We start from the raw sequence: 21,109 nt of genomic DNA, 5'->3' as shown, positions 1-21,109 counted from the left end.
TAATAATAATAACAGTAGTTAAATATCGTGACACATTTTCAGAATGCAATACTTTATATTGTTTTAAGTGCTTTAAATATATATTTATCCGGGTCGCATATCTTCTACATATCTATGGTAACGTTCATTTTACTTCTTAATATTTAACTATGGGACTAACAGTGAAGGAAACCGTGTCTCATCTTCATCTTCTGCAGAGTTCGCTGCAGAAAGAACTGAAATGTTAATCAGAATCAAGCACGAGGGAACCGGAAGTCAGGTGATTGCTGCATCCCTTCAAAATAAAATGAACGCAAAACGTAAAACCTGCTCGCTGCTGTGGCACCTTAGTCCTCAGACATCATTAGGGACATTTTTGTCCATTTGGACAAATATTTCATTTATTTATTTATTTATTTGAAAAGGACAGTGCACATTAATTAACATTTCTGTAAATGTGCCGGTGTTAGCCGACAGGCTAATTTTCAACTGTAGTCCTCTGGCAGAATTTCTAAAAACCACATAATTTTCCATAAAATTAATGTTTTTTTGTTCCAAATCAGTCTTAGATATGACTAAGATTATATAAAATAAAATAAAATAAAATAAAATAAAATAAATGTCTAAGGAAATAACAGACATTTGTGCTTATTCTCTATGATGGGGATCCTTGACGAAAATTAGTTTGACCTATATTTTATTTAATGTTTGAGTTTTAGTTTGGCCCAATCCCCGCCCACTAACACGGAGTGGGAGGAGCATATACTACAGCCTCCAGCCACCAGGGGGAGCTCTGCTTCACTTGCTTTGGCTTCATTGTAGAGGGGTTTATAACAGATGACTTCTTCATACTTACTTCTATCTCTATTTCTGGTACTTTTTGTTGAAATGCTAATTTTATGCTATTTTATTGCATTTTACTAGATTTTTAGCTGTATTTTAATTCATGCATATTTACAAAATATGTAGTTCACGGATAAAATAGATTGGAAAAACAACAATATCACTGTAATAAAATATTGTTTCTCATTTTATTTATGTACTTATTTGTGTGTGTGTGTGTGTGTGTGTGTGTGTGTGTGTGTGTGTGTGTGTGTGTGTGTGTGCGGTGCCGTTTTATTGTGACATCCTCCTCTGATCTGCCTGGAAACGGGACCGGTGCTGTTGTCGGTGCCTTGGTGCTTCGTGCCGCAGCATCCTGTGCGGTAACCTCACACGGCTGCACAGACAGAGGGAGGAGAGAGGAGGAGGAGGAGGAGAGAGAAGGAGGAGGAGAGCAGACGACGCGCAGCTCCTCCAAATGCCACCGGACACCGATCTTGGCCTCGGACCGGACGGACGCACGACGGGACCGCGACGCACGGGACTCACCGGGAACATGGCGGCCGGAACAACGACGAACTACTAGGGTCGATAAATCAGAGGCAGAGGAGCATCACTTAGCACAGGTCTGCAAATACTGTCTATCTATCTATCTATCTATCTATCTATCTATCTATCTATCTATCTATCTAGCTGCGTATTATATACAGACATATTCATACATTATATTTCTTGAGTTATCGCATTAATTATTAATTAATTGCTATAATTCATTATTAATCACATGCACTTGTACATGCTGTGCAATGCACTGCATTAACTCTCTTATCCTGATAGGGATTTTTGATCTTATTTTATTTTATTTTATTTTATGATAACTTAGCGGTAGTTAAGCTTTTTTTTCTATCGTATTTGGCAAAAGTGCGTATTTTTTTATTTATTATTATTTTATTATTTTAGCAAATTTTAATATTTAAAACTCAAATCCTATAAAATACTACATAATATTGTTTACTGTGTGTAACCTAAATCATTTCCCTAAACACCCTAAAAATAACACACATTCGGATATAGATATCATTATATATATATATATATATATATATATATACATACATACATATATATATATTTGCATTATTTTTTGATTAACTTCTGACTTTCAATCCTCTATATGGCGTCACAAAGTTTCCTTTGGAAAAAATCCCCCACATATTTTCAATAATGTAAATGCAAAGTGGATTTTTTGAGTGTGTGTGTGTGTGTGTGTGTGTAATTGATGAAAAAACCCTCAATTACGAGCTGAAAAACCCACGATGCATTTACATAATTAAAAATATTTAAATTTTTGTGTGTGTTTTGTTTCTAAAAAATAACAACCCTGAAAAATATATAGAGGAAAATAGAAATGTAGAGATATCCTGCATATACTGCTGAAATTGGTACAATTGGGACAAAACAATAAACCCCTCAATTTATAATCTTAGCAATTATATTATATTCCCCATTTTTTTTTTTTCTAACGTCAACTTTGAGGACAAAATGTTCACTTTCTGCCACGACAACCTGGTCATAATGTTATGGGCGAATGGGTGCATGTCTGCTTTGATGACTTTTTAACCTGCCTGCATGTACAGTACATTTATATTTATCTCCGTCCACAGAGGCGATGAGGGGAAGCCTGAGGACAGCAGCCTGTTTCTAAGCAACAGCATCATCAGCGCAGCATGGGCTACAAGGTAACGCCGCTTCACCCCCGTCGGACATCGGAGGGGGTTTGATACGAAATAATCTCCCGGGAGTGAAGTGAAAAATGTTATTGTGAGTGAAAATCCTCCAGATGAGTCAGCGGTAGTAACAGATGCTGATTCATTCATGGCGTCGGGGGGAGAGAGAGAGTGTGTGTGAATCACACTGGATAATTGTCACTCTGCAAAATAAGGGAAAGCTGAGAGGACGCCTGCGTTAAAATGTCACGGGAGAAGAAATCTGTCTGTTGTAGTAAACAGAAACACAGACCACCATGCAGATTGGTTTATTGCCCGGAGGCAGGAAGACAAAACAAAAACACAGTTTTTCCTTTGACTGAAAACGTGACTGAGAGACGGATGAGCTAAGAGCATCTCCTCATAGCTTCCTAGCTTCCTAGCCTCTAAGCTAACAGTAGCTCCTCCTCGCTTTCTAACACCCCACCTAGCAATAGTAGCTCATCATAGCTAACCAGACTCCACCTAGCTTCCTAGCTCGTAGCAGTTGAGAAGGAGGCCTGCGTTAAAAATGTCACGGCAGAAGAAAATCTGTCTGTAGTAAACAGAAACACAAACCACCATATAGATTTGTTTATTGCCCGGAGACAAAAAGACAAAAACAAAAACACACTCACAAGTTTTCTGTTGGCCGAAAACGTAACTGAGAGACAGATGAACTTAGAGCCGAGGAAGCATGGTGGTAACAGCATCATGTTTGGGAGCTAAGCCCAGCTAACAGTAGCTACTCCTAGCTTCATAGCCTCCCAGCTAACAGTAGCTACTCCTAGCTTCATAGCCTCCCAGCTAACAGTAGCTACTCCTAGCTTCATAGCCTCCCAGTTAATAGTAGCTATTCTTAGTTTCCTAGACTCCCAGGTAATAGTAGTTCCTTGCAGTTTCCTAGCTAATAGTAACTTCTCATGACTTACAAGCTAATAGCATCTCCTCATAGCTTCCCAGCCTCCTGCAACCAGTAGTAGCTACTTCTAGCTTCCTGGCTTCTTAGTCTCCCAGCTAATAGTAGCTCATTCTAGCTTCCTAGCCTGCAACCTAATAGTAGTAGCTCCTCATAACATCCTAGCCTCCCAGCTAATAGTAGCTCCACATAACATCCTAGCCCCACCAACCCAGTAGTAGCTAATCCTAGCTTCCTAGCCTCCCAGCTAATTATGACGTCTCCTTGCTTTCTTTGATAACTCTTAGCTGAAATGCTCGGAAACTAGGAGGAGCTACTTTTACCTTGGAGGCTAAGAAGCTACTCGGAGTAGCTACTACTGGGTTAGTGGGCTAGGAAGTTATGGGGGAGCTACTATTAGCTGGGAGGAGACGCTACTCGGATGAGTGGCGAAACATCTTCAAGAAATTCTGTTGCTTTTTGGATTACCATGACCTGGATGACAGAGAACCTTCACAAAATAGCAGCTCTTTGTAGCTTAGCTTCAGCTGTTCCTAGCTCCCTGGCATCCCAGGTAATAGTAGTAGCTCCTCCTTGCTTCCTAGCCTCCTCGCTAACAGCAGCTCCTCCTGTACCTCCTTTCGAGTGACAGACTAGTACCAGCTGGTGGTGGTTGGAGGTAGATGTGGATGCTTTGTGCCCTTTCATTTAAAACTTCAATATTTCGATTATTTCTCAGTCCGTTTACAGTTTTAAAACAGCAGAACTGATTTTCTGTCAGGTCGTGTGCCTCGGGGCGGGCAGTCGTGTGCGTTTGTGTTCTGAAGGGTCTGACCTTAATGTGGTGGATTCAGTCGATGCCACATTGGTTTGGATTAACGTAGCACGGCTTCGGTTTGGTACAGTAGGACGTCCCCATTTGTCACGTGTTGGATGTTTGGTTCAAGTCTTCAGTCCTGAGAGACATGTGGGTGGGATGTGGTTTAAACTGGAACACATATGGGTGGTGTCTACATAAATAACCAGACTTTAACCACATATCAGTGACTTTCTAACCATCTACATTCTTTGGCTAACATGTTCTCCTCAAACATCTTTGAGAAACCCTGCATCTTTACATTACAGTTTTGGTTTGTTCCTGCAGATGTGTGGTATTATTTAACAATAATCTCTGAGAAAGACATGTTTAGCTTCCAGATGTTTTTAGTCAGTCGTAGATGAGATTGTGTGGTAGCAGCAGGAAAAAGCAGGAAAGTAGCCCACAAGCCCCTTTTTTTAGCTCCTCTTTGGGGAATTGAAGGTGTTTCCAGGCCAGATGGGATTTATAAACGACACAGCTTGTTCTGAGTCTTCCCTATGGCCCCCCCCCCCTCCCAGCCCCTCCTCTCAGAGCCTCCACTTTTAAATGTTGGAGGGCTGCGATTGTTCCTGGGAACCCTGGTTGTCAGGGAGAAAGAAGCCCATCGCAGAGGCTTCCCGAAGCCAGACCGAGGGCGTCTGAAAAGAAAAACTTTTACACATCCGCCAAGAACCAACAGAAGTAACCAGAGAAACTGCTCCTAGCGCCAGGCCCGAGGGATAATGCAGCACATCAGGCGACAAGCCAAATCTTCTGTCTGTCAGTTGAATCAATGCTCTTTGCATTTTCCATGTTTTATTCATAGCTCAGATCATGAATCCTAGATGGCTTCAGTCTGCACGTCATAGTCTGTTTAACTTAGCTGACTAAGAACAAAGTTTTCATCTATTAACAGCCTTATATCACAAATAAACACATGTGTATTACGCTAGCTCCTAGCTTCATAGCCTCCCGGATAATTGTAGTAGTAGCTACTCTGAGCTTCCTAGCTTCCATACCAGCAAAAAACACATCAGCTGGTTCAACAAACTAACACTATGACCAATTAATTTCCCTTGTGGATCATTAAAGTCCATCTACGTCTAAGTCGAGTCCCTTTCCAGCCTCTCAGCTAATAGTAGCTCATCATAGCTCAGCTTCCTAGTTTCCCAGATCGTCAGCATGTTTGAGAAGAATAACAACAAAGTTTTCATCTGTTAACAACCCTATATCACAAGTAAACACATACTTATACGTAGCATTTGGAGTAAAATTTAAAAAATAAAGTTATTGCAGTGGAAGTTGAGTTGAGTTCAGGATTACTGACACATAAACATGGTAAAAGCAGCAGCAGTTACTGAGCCACATGTTAGCACACAAGTCAGCCAGACAGTGAACTGGCTGTGAGGAAATAAAAGTAAAATACGGGAAAGAGTCAGCTTTCAGGAGAAGCTAAAATAAATACTAGAGAGGTAGTAAAGTGTCTTAGCAGCTTGTTTTTAGTCAGTATTTCTGCTGACTTCTGGTTTCACTTCTGTCTTTGGACGTAAAAACGAAAAACACAGACATTTTGTTTAAAACTCTCCGTCCACAGATGGTGGAGGTTGGTGTGTTTGCATTTTCAGTAATTATAATATGAGCAATCACTATTTAAAGTCGTCTGAAGAACCAAATCAGATCAGACTGTGTGAGGGCATGCTAACCACGTAGCAACGCACTGTGGCTAAACGACCAGAACGTCTGGTACAGGTGATTTAAGATGGTTTTTATCTACATGTTTTTGGCTGCCACTGCCTCCTTTAAACAGATATCCTCCTCCTCCTCCTCCTCCTCCTCCTCCTCCTCCTCCTCCTCCTCATCCTCCTTTTCCTCCTTCCACCTGATTTCACCCGTCACCCAGGGCAGCGTTGGCATCCACTCTTGCCTTTATTCTCCTTTATATTCACCGTTCTTACTGTATCAGAAGGACGTGGATCTTACGACTCAATCATTATTTAAAATGGAAATATGGCATCTAGCTGTACACAAAAATTAATTATTGATTTAATAAATGCATCTCAATATTTAGTCCTTTAGTTTTCTTTTAAATGCATTTAACAATAATAATAATGTATACTTTTTATGAATAGAGTAGCTCTAAAGATGATTAACTTGACCTAAACTAAATAATCTGGAACGCTAGCCATTAGCGTCACCATTAGCATCTGCAGTGCTGTAAATATAAACTTTATCTACATTTACAGTAAGAGGAGGAAGAGATCTCTGAATAGTCGTCATGTTTTCCAGATGTATTTGTGGAAATTCCCCGATCGAGCCTTGAAAGTTTAGGAGGTTTTCAGCTGCAACAAAGCATTTCACTGTTTGGGACCAGAGGGGAATTGTTGTGGATGGATCTGAAGCTGCCATGGGAATCTGGATCCAGTCCAAGTCTTTTCAGGATAAGCGGGAAGGGACTATTTTATGGCTGAAAGCACTTCTTCCATTATTCCCCATATTATCATGATCATTGTCACGTTTTAACTTCATCATTTGATTTTACTACTTTTTTTAATCTACCAAGTCTTCAGGTTTGTTAGTTGGTGTTTGAAGAAGAGTTTAGTGAAGTTTAATTTACGATCTCGTTTGGGTTCAAGAGGAACAAATATCCTGTTCATCCAAAAACAGTCACAATGCAGATCAGAGTTTCTGATAAGTGACATCAGGGTCGTGATTTATTCGTCAAAAGTTTCCTCCCTGACTCATGAGACGTATAAACCATTGTGCCAGTGTTCCCATTTAGATTCAGACAACTTTATTAATCCCACCAAAGGGAACTGGTTTGGATCAGAGTCGTATATCAGAGAGAGTCTGTCCAACTCTAATCATGGCGCCATGTTGAAATAAATGTCTTATTTCCACCATTAACGTTCCTATAAATGTTATTAATATGTAAAAGGTCCTCACTTAAATATCCCAGCGTCTACTTCCTTTAAATATGTTAAATGAGCTGTAAAATGCTTTGTAGCCCAATCACCTCATCAGTCATGGAGCTGTGTTTACCTTCTCCTCAGTCTCCGTGTTCATCCATCACCGTTAAAAGGTGGAAATTACTCAGAAAAATTTGAAAAACTATTAAACTAGTCTCACTGTTATTTAGTATTAGCATTATAGCATTAGCATGCTAGCTATAATAACTTAGTAGTAACTGAGGTAAAGTTACGTGTCAGTTAAATGTGTCTATCTACATGGACATAAATTACATGAACACATGGGTTTCACAGTATATATGACGCTAGCTGCTATTTTTCTAAGCCTTTAGTCTAGATAACTAGCTAGCATAAGACTAGCATAAGGCTAGCATAAGGCTAGGCTAACGTCAAACTTCATTCATTTGTAAAATCGCGCCCATGAAACACGTGACCAGCTCAGAACCAATCAGCTTAGAGGAACAGATCAGACGCTACGTTCCCTGGTTGGACAGATTCTCTCTGATATAAACAACACAGAATAAGAACAGATAAAAGTAGAATAAAAAAGCAGAATGGAACAAGTAAAATACCAAGGAATACAGAGGAACCAAAGGTCAATAAATAGAATAAATAGATGTTGTATATTGATGTGTTGATGTAAAGAAGTGACCTGACAGGTTTTCTCCTGAATTTAAAAAGGTTCGTTAAAAGTTCGAATCAGTTGTTGAATCCCCTCTTGTTCAGCTCCCACAGTTTCCTTTCCCTAAGAAGCCCCATTCATAAACAAAGGAAACTTCATCCTTATGTTGAGTAGCTTTACAAGCCGACATCTGGTAACAGACCTTTTAACCTTTAAACTTTGTCACAAACCCAACAACAGAAAAGAGACAGGAAGAGAAAAACCAGATAAATAAACCAGTAACATACTGAGATCCTCCCTCCTGTATTAGATTATAGTAAGTTGAGTTATAGGTGATAAGTAAAGTCCAGATACCTGATGAATCCATTGAAGTGCGTGTTTCCCGTTTGGTCGGTAGATCCCGGGGGCGGCGATGGACCGAGTCAGCCTGCTGTGGCGCCTGAGGCGTCGCGCTCGCCGCGGCGTCGTCTGCATGGCCTTCTTCTGCGTCTCCATGGCGCTGCTCTACGCCTTCTGCGCCGAGAACAGCGTCCCCGTCACCGACGCCATCTTCGGCATCCGAGCGCGGACCCGGGCTCAGCCTCGGGCGCACTCTGTCATCAAGGTACGGTACAAGATTTAAAAAAATAAAGTTCCTGTTAGTTGGAATACGGCTGCACGATGCCAGACAATTATGATTAATTGAATAGACATTGTTATTGTAGGGAAAACATCTTTAGTTTTAATGCACTACTTTAAACCTCTTAGTGTTCATTCATGGTCTCGGCCTCTTTTTAAAAGACTCTGAAGTTTCTATCACAAAAGTCAGAACCAAGTGGTTTTGTTGTTGTTGGGGAATCAAAGTTGGAACACGGTTAAATATGTAATAAGTTGGTGGATTCGTCTGAATCTTGGTGAACCCATTGACGTCCATCAAGAGCTCTTTTTGAACCAATTTTGCACTGAAACTGTTTGAATATTGTTTGTTTAACAATATTCAAACAGTTTCAGAGCATTAAATGCTCAATAATCAAAGGGCCAACTGTGTAAACATCCTATTACAAATTTAAACTCACTGGAAACAATTACAGCTTAAATCCTTGTGATTTTATTGGATGATTGAGTTGTGTTACCATGTGCAGCTGCACTCTTTGCTTCATTCGCCCTAAATCTTAAACAGACACGGATCCGTTTCAAGGCTCTAGCATTAAAGTGTCTCTTCTTATTTACGCAGCGTCGCCCCCTGGTGGTTGGCTGAATACTGGTGGATTAAATATGCAGCGATATTTATTAACAAATCATATAAACAAAACAAACGCTGTCTGGGTGTTGTATGATATTATTACAGTTTTACAGATTGGTGCATCCATCGATTATTGATCCACTTGTTTCATCGTTGTTTTGAGTCTTATATATTTATTTGGTCAATTTTTTCCCCATTTTCTGTCAGTTTCCGTGTGACTCCGTATGAAATACAGTTATTCTTATTACCAGATCCACATCCAGCTCTGCAGCAGCTTATTCTAGACAGATTAGACTCTTCATGCAAATCAGTGGTGAATTAGTGGATGAACGATGAATCTACTTCCTCCTCGGATATTTCTATGTTAAGTTCTTCTTCCCATTTAACCTTAATATATAAATATGTGTTTATGTTTATGTGTTTACTTCTTTTTACTCCTTTTTCAAACAAATTAGTTATTTTTTTGTCTTGTTGTTTTCTTGTAGTTGTTATTTGATTCTTTTCTATGAACAAATGGTTTCATGTTTTTATACGTGTGTTTGAAGTAAATTCATTCGTAGTCGTGATTAAAATTCGATTAACTGTGCAGCGAACGACGTTGTAAAGACGTAACATTCGTCCTGCAGGTGCTGCGAGGCGGCGCTAAGCCCATGTTCATCGACCCCCAGAAACTCCCCGGCGTCGTCCCGGGCGACCCCCGCCGCCCCATCCCCGTCCTCTCCTCGCTGAACCACACCCACGAGGACTCGCCGCCGAAGCGCAAGGCGGCGAAGGAGCGGGAGCACGGCGGGTTCTTCTCCCGCCTGCTGCCGCGACCCTTCACCCGGGCTCTGGAGACGCTGTTCGGCGGCCGGAGGAAAGGGGAGCTGAGCGGGAAGGGCGGCGACTCGGAGTTCTTCGGGCCCCACGGGCTCCTCGGGGAGGTGTGGAACGACGAGATGTCCAGCAACATGCTGGGGAACCGGCTGAGGAAGGTGGTGCAGAACTACCAGGCGATGAATAAGTACGGGGTGGAGCTTCCCGGCCGCGGGGGCGTCGTCTCCGGCCGGCGGAAGCTGAGCGGCGCCGAGCTCCTCTGCCAGCTGAAGGACACGGTCCAGGTCGCGACGCTGACCTCCGACCTCCAGCCCTTCTCCTCGCTGCCGTGGGCCGCTCAGCTCCCGCCGAACCCTCTGACCTCCGACCTCGGGCCGTACAAGAGCTGCGCCGTGGTGTCGTCGGCCGGATCGCTACGCAACTCCGGACTGGGAAAAGAGATAGGTGAGATATGGACCAGACAGATGTCGCTTCATTATGTATAAATATGTATGAAATTAGATTAAAAAAAAAAACACATTTAGGAGTTAATTTCACTTCACTTTATCTGTGTTGTTCCTCTAGTTTCCTCCTAAGTTCTCTAAAGTCGTCTTTCTGCTGTCGAACTGTTGTGAAGCTCTTTATCTCCTGCAGAAGTCTGTCAGCTCCAAATATGGTCACATCCTTTCTATTTATCGACCAATCATGGAAGTAGAAAGGTTTGATCTGAAGCTAAACTCTCATTGGTTGGTGTCGATTTCTGACGACGTGATTGGTTCTAAAGTGACCAGATATTCTGCTTCTAGTCTGAGTTTATCTGAGAGCGACATTTAAAAATGCTGTGAAGTCTGATATAAGAAGAAAATTACAGCTCAGATTAGTAAGAAAAGTCAAAGAAAAGCTCAAGAAAAAGTTCATCTGGACGTAAACTGTCTCTGGTAAAAGGAGACGAAGGTGGAGACGATCAGAAATGGATCAAAAAATAAAAAGTTAACCTGATATGTTGATATTATACATGTTGATATGATTATATGATGTGTTTAGAAGGATCTGAGTAGATCTGGTTTTAGTTGATAGTGGTTTCTAATAAAAATATAATTTTACAATGTAAAATAATTTAAATGAGTCAGAAATCTCCACTTCAGTCGCTCTGACACAAACCAAACTTTACACATTTATTCCTAACTACATCCTGCAGGTATTTACTGAGGAGATTCATCATATATCAGTCAGATTTATAGAACATTTTACTCTTTTTGGCCTGTTGACAGTATTTTGTGATTTATGGAGCGATATAAATAAATAAATATCCAACATTCCCTCTGTAAATACCTGGAAATCGAACATGTTAACGACATGAAACAGGAATGTTGAACCTGACTTTATCTGTTATTCAGTTTGCTGTATTAATGTGTCGTATCTGAACGTCAGTCAACCCAAAGAAACTGATGTGGCACCGACTGAATCCTGCATATAGGTCAGATCCTACAGGACACACATGACTGACCCCCGGAGGCACCAGGAAATCAATGCCACGCTTTTATTTGCATGAATAAAAGCAGGAAACTAAATGAAAACTAACGTCCTCATCTGCTCCATGATTTAGTCTTATTTAGAATAAAGCTAGAAATAAAAGTTGGTGTAACGGGCGACGAGCAAAGGATATTCAGTTTTATTTAAAACCATTAACCACGAGCAGAGACATTTCCTGTGTTTCTCTTTTTCTAAACAAGTTATTTAAAGAAACGGAAGCGGTTCATGCATCACTAAGTTTGACTTTATTTGTTTGCGTTTCCTTTTCTTCTTTGGTTTTATTATCTGATTATCTACTACCGGTAGATGAAATATGCAGCGATCTTTATTAACAAATCATTGCAACAACAACAACAAACGCTGTCTGGTTGTGGATGATGTTATTACAGTTTTACAGATTGGTGCATCCATCGATTATTGATCCACTTATTTCATTGTTGTTTTGAGTCTTATATATTTATTTGGTCAGTTTTTTTCCCCATTTTCTGTCAGTTGTGTTTCCTGTAGCCTCCATATGAAATAGTTATTCCTTCCAAAGAACGTGAGAGTTGTCTTTATTACCAGATCCACATCCAGCTCTGCAGCAGCTTATTCTAAACAGATTAGACTCTTCATGCAAATTAGTGGTGAATTAGTGGATGAGCGATGAATCTTCCTCCTCCTCTGATATTTGTATGTTAAGTTGCGTTTCCTTTTCTTTCCTTTTCTTTCTTGTTTTTATGAAACTACAGACTCTCATGACGCTGTGCTGCGTTTTAACGCCGCCCCCACGGCCGGATACGAGAAAGACGTGGGATCTAAAACCAGCGTCAGACTCATCAACTCACAGGTGAACTCAGAAACTCAGGAAAAAAAGGAGAATTATTACAGCGATAAATGCAGTAAATGCATTAGAGTTATTAAAATAAAATAAATAGGTAAATAACCCAAAGTCTCGTCTCCTTCTGCTCCATGAAGAACAGATATGAGCCTCAGGTTTTTCATTTTTATTTTTTGTTTTTGAATGAACACAAACCTCCCTGTTGTTTCATATATTTTGAGGATCTCGATCTCTGAGCTGTTTCGGAGGCGGACTGTGTTTTTTATTTTTTTTTTTACTGGCCTCAGGAGAGATGAGTGTGTTCGTGGGTGTTTTTAAATGTGAGGAACTGAACCAATACTTATTTAGATTGAATCACCTCCACATACGGAGACTTTTACTCATCAGGAGGTTTTCAAGCCCAGTTTAAAAAAACAAACAAAAAAACAAAACAACTTTGTCCAGTTTTTGTCGATGCAAAATCTTAGTTATTAATTAATCATGAATTAACGAAACTAAAATTATAACTCAGGCCCCAAAGTTATGTCTTGTTCCGTTTGCCTAATTCAGAATTTACTAATAATAATTATTTAATTGTAGTTTTTACAATTATTATTTGACTAATATTGATTTCTGTCTCCACCTGCTGGTTAGAAATATAATAATAATAATAATAATAATGATAATAATAATTTTTTAAGAATTACAACATTTTAAATCAACATTACTGTGTTCTCAATACCAGTATTAAAATCTACAATTTTAATAATTTTAGTAAATAATGACAAAATATTATTATTATTATTTATACTTTTGAAATCAACATTACTGAGTGCTCAACAAAAAATATAAAAATCTACAATTTCTTTTTAAAAAATAGTGCATAAGATAAAGTTTATAAAGAACAAACGATGTTAATAATAATAATAATAATAAAAATAATAAAAATAATAACAATAAATTATACTGATTTATGTTTCCACCTAATGGTTAAAAAAAATAATAATAAAAACAAAAAAAAAGAGCATAAGACAAAGTTAATAAAAAGAAAAATAAGTTTAAAGACGTGACTAAAATCTCAGTTAACAGTTAATATAATAATTGGTTTTGTGTCTCCAGGTGATGGCGTCTGATGACCATCGCTTCCTGTCCAGCTCCTTGTACAGCTCAGGTGTTCTGGTGGCCTGGGACCCCGCCCCCTTCTCCGCTGACCTCACACAGGTGGCGCTCACACACTGTTCCCTCCTGAGGCAACGTTTAATAAAACCCATAAAACTAAAGACCGTGTGTGTGTGTGTCCCTCCCCTGCAGTGGTACAACAGGACCGATTACCCCATCTTCACCCAGTACCAGAGGTACCGGAGGCTCCACCCTCAGCAGCCCTTCTACATCCTGCATCCGCGCTTCGAGTGGCAGGTCTGGCAGCGCATCCAGGACAACATGGCCGAGCCCATCCAGAAGAACCCGCCCTCCTCCGGCCTGCTCGGTGCGTGGAGCCTGGCTCTTTAAACCGCCGGCTGTTAATGATCGGTGTACAGCTAATAGTAGCAACTCTCAGCTAACTGTAGCTCCTCCTAGCTTCCCAGCTAATAGTAGCCCCTCTCAGCTAACTGTAGCTCCTCCTAGCTTCCCAGCTAATAGTAGCCCCTCTCAGCTAACTGTAGCTCCTCCTAGTTTCCTAGAATCCCAGCTAATAGTAGCCCCTCTCAGCTAACAGTAGCTCCTCCTAGCTTCCCAGCTAATAGTAGTTTATTCTAACTTCCTAGCCTCCCGGCTAATAGAAGCTCCTTCTAGCTTCCCAGCTAATAGTAACTCCTCTTAGCCTCCCAGCTAATAGTAGCCCCTCTCAGCTAACTGTAGCTCCTCCTAGTTTCCTAGAATCCCAGCTAATAGTAGTTTATTCTAACTTCCTAGCCTCCCAGCTAACAGTAACTCCTCTTAGCCTCCCAGCTAACAGTAACTCCTCTTAGCCTCCCAGCTAACAGTAACTCCTCTTAGCCTCCCGGCTAATAGTAGCTCCTTCTAGCTTCCTAACTTCTCAGCTAATAGTAGCCTCTTCTAAGCTCCCAGCCAATAGTGGCTCCTCCTAGCTTCCTAGCCTTCCAGCTAATAGTAGCTCCTTAGAGCTTCCCACCTAATATTAGCTCCTGCTAACTTCCTAGACTCCCAGCTAATAGTAGCTCAATCTAGCTTCCCAGCTAATAGTAGTTAATTCTAACTTCCTAGCCTCCCAGCTAACATTAGCCTCCCAGCTATCAGTAGCTCCCTCTAGCTTCCTAACTTCTCAGCTAATAGTAGCCTCTTCTAGCCTCCTAGCCAGTAGTAGCTCTACTTATCTTCCTAGCCTCCCCGCTAATAGTAGCTCCTTCTAGCTTCCCCACTAATAGTAGCTCCTCCTAGCCTCCCAGCTAATAGTAGCTCCTCCTAGCCTCCCAGCTAATAGTAGCTCCTCCTAGCCTCCTAGCCAGTAGTAACTCTACCTATCTTCCTAGCCTCCCAGCTAACGGTAGCTCCTTCTAGATTCCCCACTAATAGTAGCTCCTCCTAGCCTCCCAGCTAATAGTAGCTCCTCCTAGCCTCCCAGCTAATAGTAGCTCCTCCTAGCCTCCTACCCAGTAATAGCTCTACCTATCTTCCTAGCCTCGCAGCTAACAGTGGCTCCTTCTAGCTTCCCAGCTAATAGTAGCTCCCCCTAGATTCCCAAGTGAAACCAAAGTTGACGCTGTCCTCTCTTCTTCAGGCACCGTCCTGATGATGTCGCTGTGCGAGGTCGTGCACGTCTACGAGTTCCTGCCGTCGCGGAGGAAGACGGAGCTCTGCCACTACTACCAGCGGTTCTTCGACGCCGCCTGCACGCTAGGCGCTTACCACCCGCTGCTGTACGAGAAGAACCTGGTCAAGCGGATGAACCAGGGCTCCGACCGCGACATCTACACCCACGGGCGAGTCACGTTGCCCGGGTTCAGCGCACTGAACTGCACCCAGGCTGCTGGAGCTTCACCCAAACGCTGAGCGCACGAGCAGCAAACGCAGCAAAGTCGAAACCGTGCATGAAAAAAAGGAAAAACATACATTTCATGGTACATTTTTCTCTCAAAGCACACGCACAGGAGTCATCAGGCTGATAGGTGAGCCTGCTGTAAACACATACATATCTTTAAAGGGACGATCCACTGATAGTTTTCATACCTTAAAGCACGTACCAGACAAAATTACTGCCAAAAAACTATGCATGATTCCCATTCGCCCTCTGGAGTCCAGACTATAAATGGCTTTTTTCCAGTCACAGTTATATTTTTTTTCATTTTGTCAAACTGTATTAACACACTGGACCTAAAACCAGACAAAAACCATCAAATCCCAGTTGGAAAAAAGTTATATTTTTCTGGGAAAACCACAAAAATGTTTAACCAACCATTTTTATAACTTAGAATGCAAATCCAAGCTGTAAAATTCAAATGCTTATTTACAAATTTAGCAAACAACAATTTATTTACAACTATTTACAATTAAAATGCAGGAAAATCATCTTCCTTAGCAACCATTGACACATCACTTCCTGATTGGCTGATGGGATGCATTTTCCCACCAATAGGAAAGGGGCCGTTTTTTTATTCTTTCCATCATTTGCAGCTGGCTAGTTTTCTCCTCTTGCTAGCGTTTTCCTTTTCACCGTGCACAAAACATGACGACAACATTCAAGGAAAAGCCTCGTTTGTTTAGAACATGTCTAGTTTTACTTGGCCTATCAGCACTATTCAAAACCCGGTCTATATTTTGAAGTTCAGTGAGAAGCGTCTCGATGCCATGTCGTCTTAAACCGATTTGGACTCCAGAGGGTTAATGTGCCGATTGTGGGTCATGCTAATGTTACAGTCTCCACCAGAGATTCAAACTCACCACGTAAAACACAATTAGATCAGGATAATTTCTTGAATCTCCACAACAAAGGTGGAGAGTTCGGAGTTAGCACGAGCTATAGAGATGCTTCGGATGCATTAACGGGAACTAAAAGCTAAAATAAAACCAGACTTGTCCTTTTAAGTCTCAAACTGAACTGTAGAACCAAAAGCCCAAAGTATCCGCGCAAACATCTTCTCTGAATTATGCTTAAACTCAGTGTACCAGTGTACGGATCCACTCCTCACTGCCAATTTGCCAGCTTCCTCTAACATACAATCATCCCGAGGACCAATCAACTTTCTTTCAGACTAGATTTTAGCTTTTGGGGATTTATTATTATTGTTATTATTATTATTATTTTTTTCTTACAGCCCTATTATCAGGGCTCGAAAAATCTTCAGTCTGACGTGGTATTTGTAATGGTATTACTCTTAAAGAAATCTCTGTAAGACCAGACACTAAATTTGCTGCAATACGACCTAAACATCCATTAAACGTTATGTGAACATAAGTTACGATCTTTGGCTGCAAACTTTTCACCTCATCAGCAGCTGTTTACCATTCCTACCTAGCTTCCTAGCTAATATCCCAAAAAACAAGCCGAACTAAGGGCAGCTCGGCTGGTTGAGTTTCTTGGAGATGTTTCATCAAAGTAGCTTCTTGAGTTCTAAAAGGCTGGTTGGTGGTGGGGAATGAAACCCACTGCTTCCGGTCTTTGTGCTAGGCTAACGGCGTAAAGGCTAACGGCTTAAAGGCTAACAGCTTAAAGGCTAACGGCGTAAAGGCTAACAGCTTAAAGGCTAATGGCTTAAAGGCTAACAGCTTAAAGGCTAACAGCTTAAAGGCTAACGGCTTAAAGGCTAATGGCTTGAAGGCTAATGGCTTGAAGGCTAACGCTTCCCTGTCACGATGACTGCCTCAATACGACCGAACGTACTCAACAAAAACTCAACAACGAATTATCTTTTTATAATTCTCGACATATATGACGCGACGTTCTCGAAAAACTTGCCGTACTCGACTCGTTCCCAATGTACCCGACGTTCTCGAACGTATGCGATGCTTTTGAGGATCTTGACGTTCTAGATGTACGCCACATTCTCTAGATGTACGTGATGTTCTGGGCGTATGTGACGAACTGGATGATCTCATCAATCTCAACGTTCTCAATGAGATAAATGACATTCTTGACGTACGCAACGTTCTCAGCGTATGCAACGTACTTGACGTACTCAACCTACTTGATGTTCTAGACGTACTCGACATACGTGACATTCTTAACGTACACAACGCTCTCGACGCACAGTTGATGTACCAGACGTTCTCAATGTACCCAACGTTCTCGACACACGTGCCGTTTTCGTCATATCCAATGTACTTGATATATACGACGTTCCCGACACTTTTGATGAATTTACTCAACAATCTCAAAGTACATGAAATTCTTGACGTACGCAACGTTCTCAGCGTATGCAACATAGTTGACGTACCCAACGTACTCGACATACGTGACATTCTCAACGTACACGACGCTCTTGATGCACTTAATGTACCCGAAGAACCTGACGTACTCGATGTACCTGATGTTCTCGACATACACGACGATCTCCACATAAACAACATTCTCAACATACATGATGTTATCAATGTACGCAACGTTCTCGGCATGTGCTGTTTTCGGACATACCCGATGTAGGCGATGTTCACGACGTGTGCGACGCTCTCGACGTACTCAGTGTACGCAACGTTCTCACCATATGCGACATTCTCAATGTACCCGACGTTCTCAATGTGTCCGACACTTTTGATGAACAATCTTGACGTTTTGGACGTACATGATGAACTCGATGATCTCATCAATCTCATCGTTCTCAACTTACTCGACGATCTCGAGGTACATGACATTCTTGACGTATTTGACATTCTCAACGTTCTCGAACGTATGCAACGTACCCGACGTTCTCGATGTACGCAACATTCTTTACACGTATTTAACATTTTCAACGTTCTCGAAGTACGTGACGAACTTGGATGATCTCATTAATCTCGACGTCCTCGACGTATTCAACAAATTCGACGTACTTGACGATCTTGACGTCCTCGACATCTCCCCACCACCCAACCCAACGTTTTGTACTGACAGCCCCGTACTCCCAGTAGGTTTTTTATAATTCGTATGTAGAGTACGTAATAGCAGAAACACCCGCGAGGATGGTCTCTACGGTGACGACTACTGAACGTGAAGCAGAACAGAGTTTTACTCCAACAAACTCTTGAACAAACAGCCTCTTAGCTCTTTAACCCTTTACAGGACACCCACTGAAATACTTGGAAATTCTAAATTTCAACCCGAGAGTGTTATTCCGGACCCATGAAGGGTTAATTGAGACATTAAATTTATTATGTCACTAATTAACTCGCCATATAACGCATCTTGTTTGCTTGCTTGGTAAAGAACATCCTCGAGGGCACTAGTACTTTTATTCTATTAATACCAACGCATGCGTGCCATCTTTAAAGGTTTTCTCCACAGTAGTGTAGCGACAGGAGAAGAAGCTAAAAGTATTTGCAGCATGGAGCTAATGCGGCTCATCTTTTTTTTTTTTTTTTACGCCACTAATGAACATTAAACGTTCGCATGCAAACACTCGGCAGTGAGCCTGAATTAGCATGTGATGCTTCTCGGATGAAGGATTTCAAGTGGTGATTTTTCAAAAAAACTGTTCCAAAGTCTTGGTTAAGACTGTCGATCATGCAAAAGCAACACTGGAGCTCACACTGAATGTAAATAAAATAAAAAAAATAGACAGGCAGCTTTACTTTATGCGATTTAAACGTAGCTTAATCCTCTAAAAAGCAAATTTTTTCCGAGATGATCAGTTGTAGCTACGGATCTTCCTGCTGTACATCAATCACTAAGATTTTAAAGCATGATATTGTTTTTTTTTGTTTGTTTTTTTACATGAAAGAAATATTATAAATGTAATATATGTAAATTAGCTGTAGCACAGAACAATGCACCAACTAACTTTCATCAGCCACTTTGCAGTCACTGCAGTTGGGATTTTAACATGGTGTTATTTCAATTTCTTCACCTTAAATGCACATTTCTGTGATATAGTAAAGAGAACATTTTAAAGTAATATGTCAAAAGTAGTGCTATGTTGTCAAAATGAACAAATCCAACCTTGAACCAAGAAAGAAAATGGCTCCGTTATCGTTTCTCTAATCCTCAAACTTTATTCTTAAATGTTACTTTTTTTCTTTTTATTCAGGAGGTGAACACATGAATATTGATGTCATTGCTTTTCCAAGGATATTTTCTCCCTATGCAGCTGCACTCATGTCCCAAATCAGCGTTTGTGTGAAGCCTTCTGATATTCGATAGTTTTGTTTTAGCTTACAGATGCACCGGGGACTCGTTTCTTTAGGTTTTTTTTTTTGTAAGTGGTGAATGTATTTTTTTGACTTCTTTTGCTAACGAACAAACGTACTGTGTAATTCCAAACAATCCTTTATTAAAAACTATTTTGAACTGGGATAGGAGCAAACCGCCGACCTTTGTGTTTTTTTTTTTTTTTTTTTTGTAGTACGATGTTTCCTCAGCTCTGATTTGATTTCTCCTTTGAATGTGAAATGTCCCAAAAACTGCAACACTTCCTTAGTTATGGAGTTCAAATTAAAATCTTTTAAATGATGTTGTTGTTGACTGACATGATGTAAAAAAAAAAATATCTTGTAATAACCTGTATTATGCTGAAGATCCTCTATAGGGTCCTAAAATATAAGATCTGAGGGAGCGACAAGACGATTAAAGGAATAATAAGAAAAACAAAAATCCATCTTTTCTTTTTTTATAGGCAAAACAAAAGACATAATAGGGCTGATTCTTTTATCACAAGACATAAAAGAAATTATTTTTTTAAATGCTTAACTCAAAAATCTTCCTCTTCCCTTTTGTCTTGATAAAAGAATCAGAACTATTATTCAAGACAAAGTGTTTTTGAAAAGACCGTTTGCAGAAATTCAGCTCCAATCTGATGGATTAAAAATGAACTAAAATCTGCAGCAAACTTCATTAGATTCCATCCACAGAAACATGATGTTGGTTTCTGTTGTTTCTTCATTTATCTGATGAGTTTAATGTTTTATAGGTCTATTCCAGTATTGATCACATCCATTGGACTCATTCTGAGCTGTAAAAGCATTAATCAGGAGTCAGGTCTCAGGTCCAGATCATCATTTTACAGACAGAATAGATCAGCTGGTGGATTAATTTGGCTTAGAAACTGCGAATTTAAACTATCTGACACACTTTTTAAAGCTTCCTCCATCTGTCTGACACTAACCTTTGCCTCAGCGCCCACTCGATGGCTCCAGATGTGGAGGAGCGCCCTCCAGTGGTGGAAACGAACCCTTTTCATTTCATTTTTCTGCCCCCGCACAGTTAAAGGCGACTTCCTCTCAGTCCTGGTCCAATATTCAGCATCCAGAGACATTTTATTGATTATTCTTTGTGTTTATGATGAGGTTTTGTTTCACATATTAGACACATATTAGTCTTAATATACATGTGAAGGGATCTTGAAATAAAAGTACAAATTTATGGTTCAAAGTTTCAAATTAAACATCAACATTCCTAACTTGTTTATTCTGAATTCCCTAAATCTTAGAAAACACGAGTCATTTCAGACACTAGTTTTTAAGGGAACTTGGCTCAGTGGTGGAATATATAAGACTTTGCATACATTATTATTGATACTAAAAACTATATACACAGTAGAGCATCACTATTTATTTCAATTTATTCGAACTTGTCACTTATTTTGTCTCTGATTTACATTTTATATCCTGACTGTGTTTATAAGAAGCTGGTCGAGAAACGTTGACGATAAATCAGACGCTTGTCTTTGAATAGTTTTCTTACAGTCGTATGAACCTGTACCTGTGATTAACTTATTTTACCTGTTTATTATATATAAAAAAA

The 21,109-nt window shown here is 40.4% G+C and overlaps 1 protein-coding gene across 1 annotated transcript; it reads left to right on the top strand.

Annotated features, from left to right (window-relative positions):
* Positions 1-1,141: 1,141 nt before the first annotated feature.
* On the top strand, positions 1,142-19,819 carry st6gal1 (ST6 beta-galactosamide alpha-2,6-sialyltranferase 1). The gene is made up of 8 exons (XM_047607218.1): positions 1,142-1,427; positions 2,466-2,540; positions 8,268-8,474; positions 9,719-10,352; positions 12,152-12,249; positions 13,339-13,440; positions 13,531-13,705; positions 14,960-19,819. Exons 2-8 carry the CDS (start codon positions 2,529-2,531, stop codon positions 15,229-15,231), a joined length of 1,500 nt encoding a protein of 499 aa, XP_047463174.1. The 5' UTR covers positions 1,142-1,427; positions 2,466-2,528; the 3' UTR covers positions 15,232-19,819.
* The last annotated feature ends 1,290 nt before the right edge of the window (positions 19,820-21,109 follow it).

This window comes from Mugil cephalus, chromosome 15 (assembly GCF_022458985.1).
Source record: "Mugil cephalus isolate CIBA_MC_2020 chromosome 15, CIBA_Mcephalus_1.1, whole genome shotgun sequence".
In the NCBI taxonomy this organism is placed as follows: Eukaryota; Metazoa; Chordata; class Actinopteri; order Mugiliformes; family Mugilidae; genus Mugil; species Mugil cephalus.
Note: the sequence above shows the minus strand (reverse complement) of the source record. Positions and strands in the feature narration are given on the sequence as shown.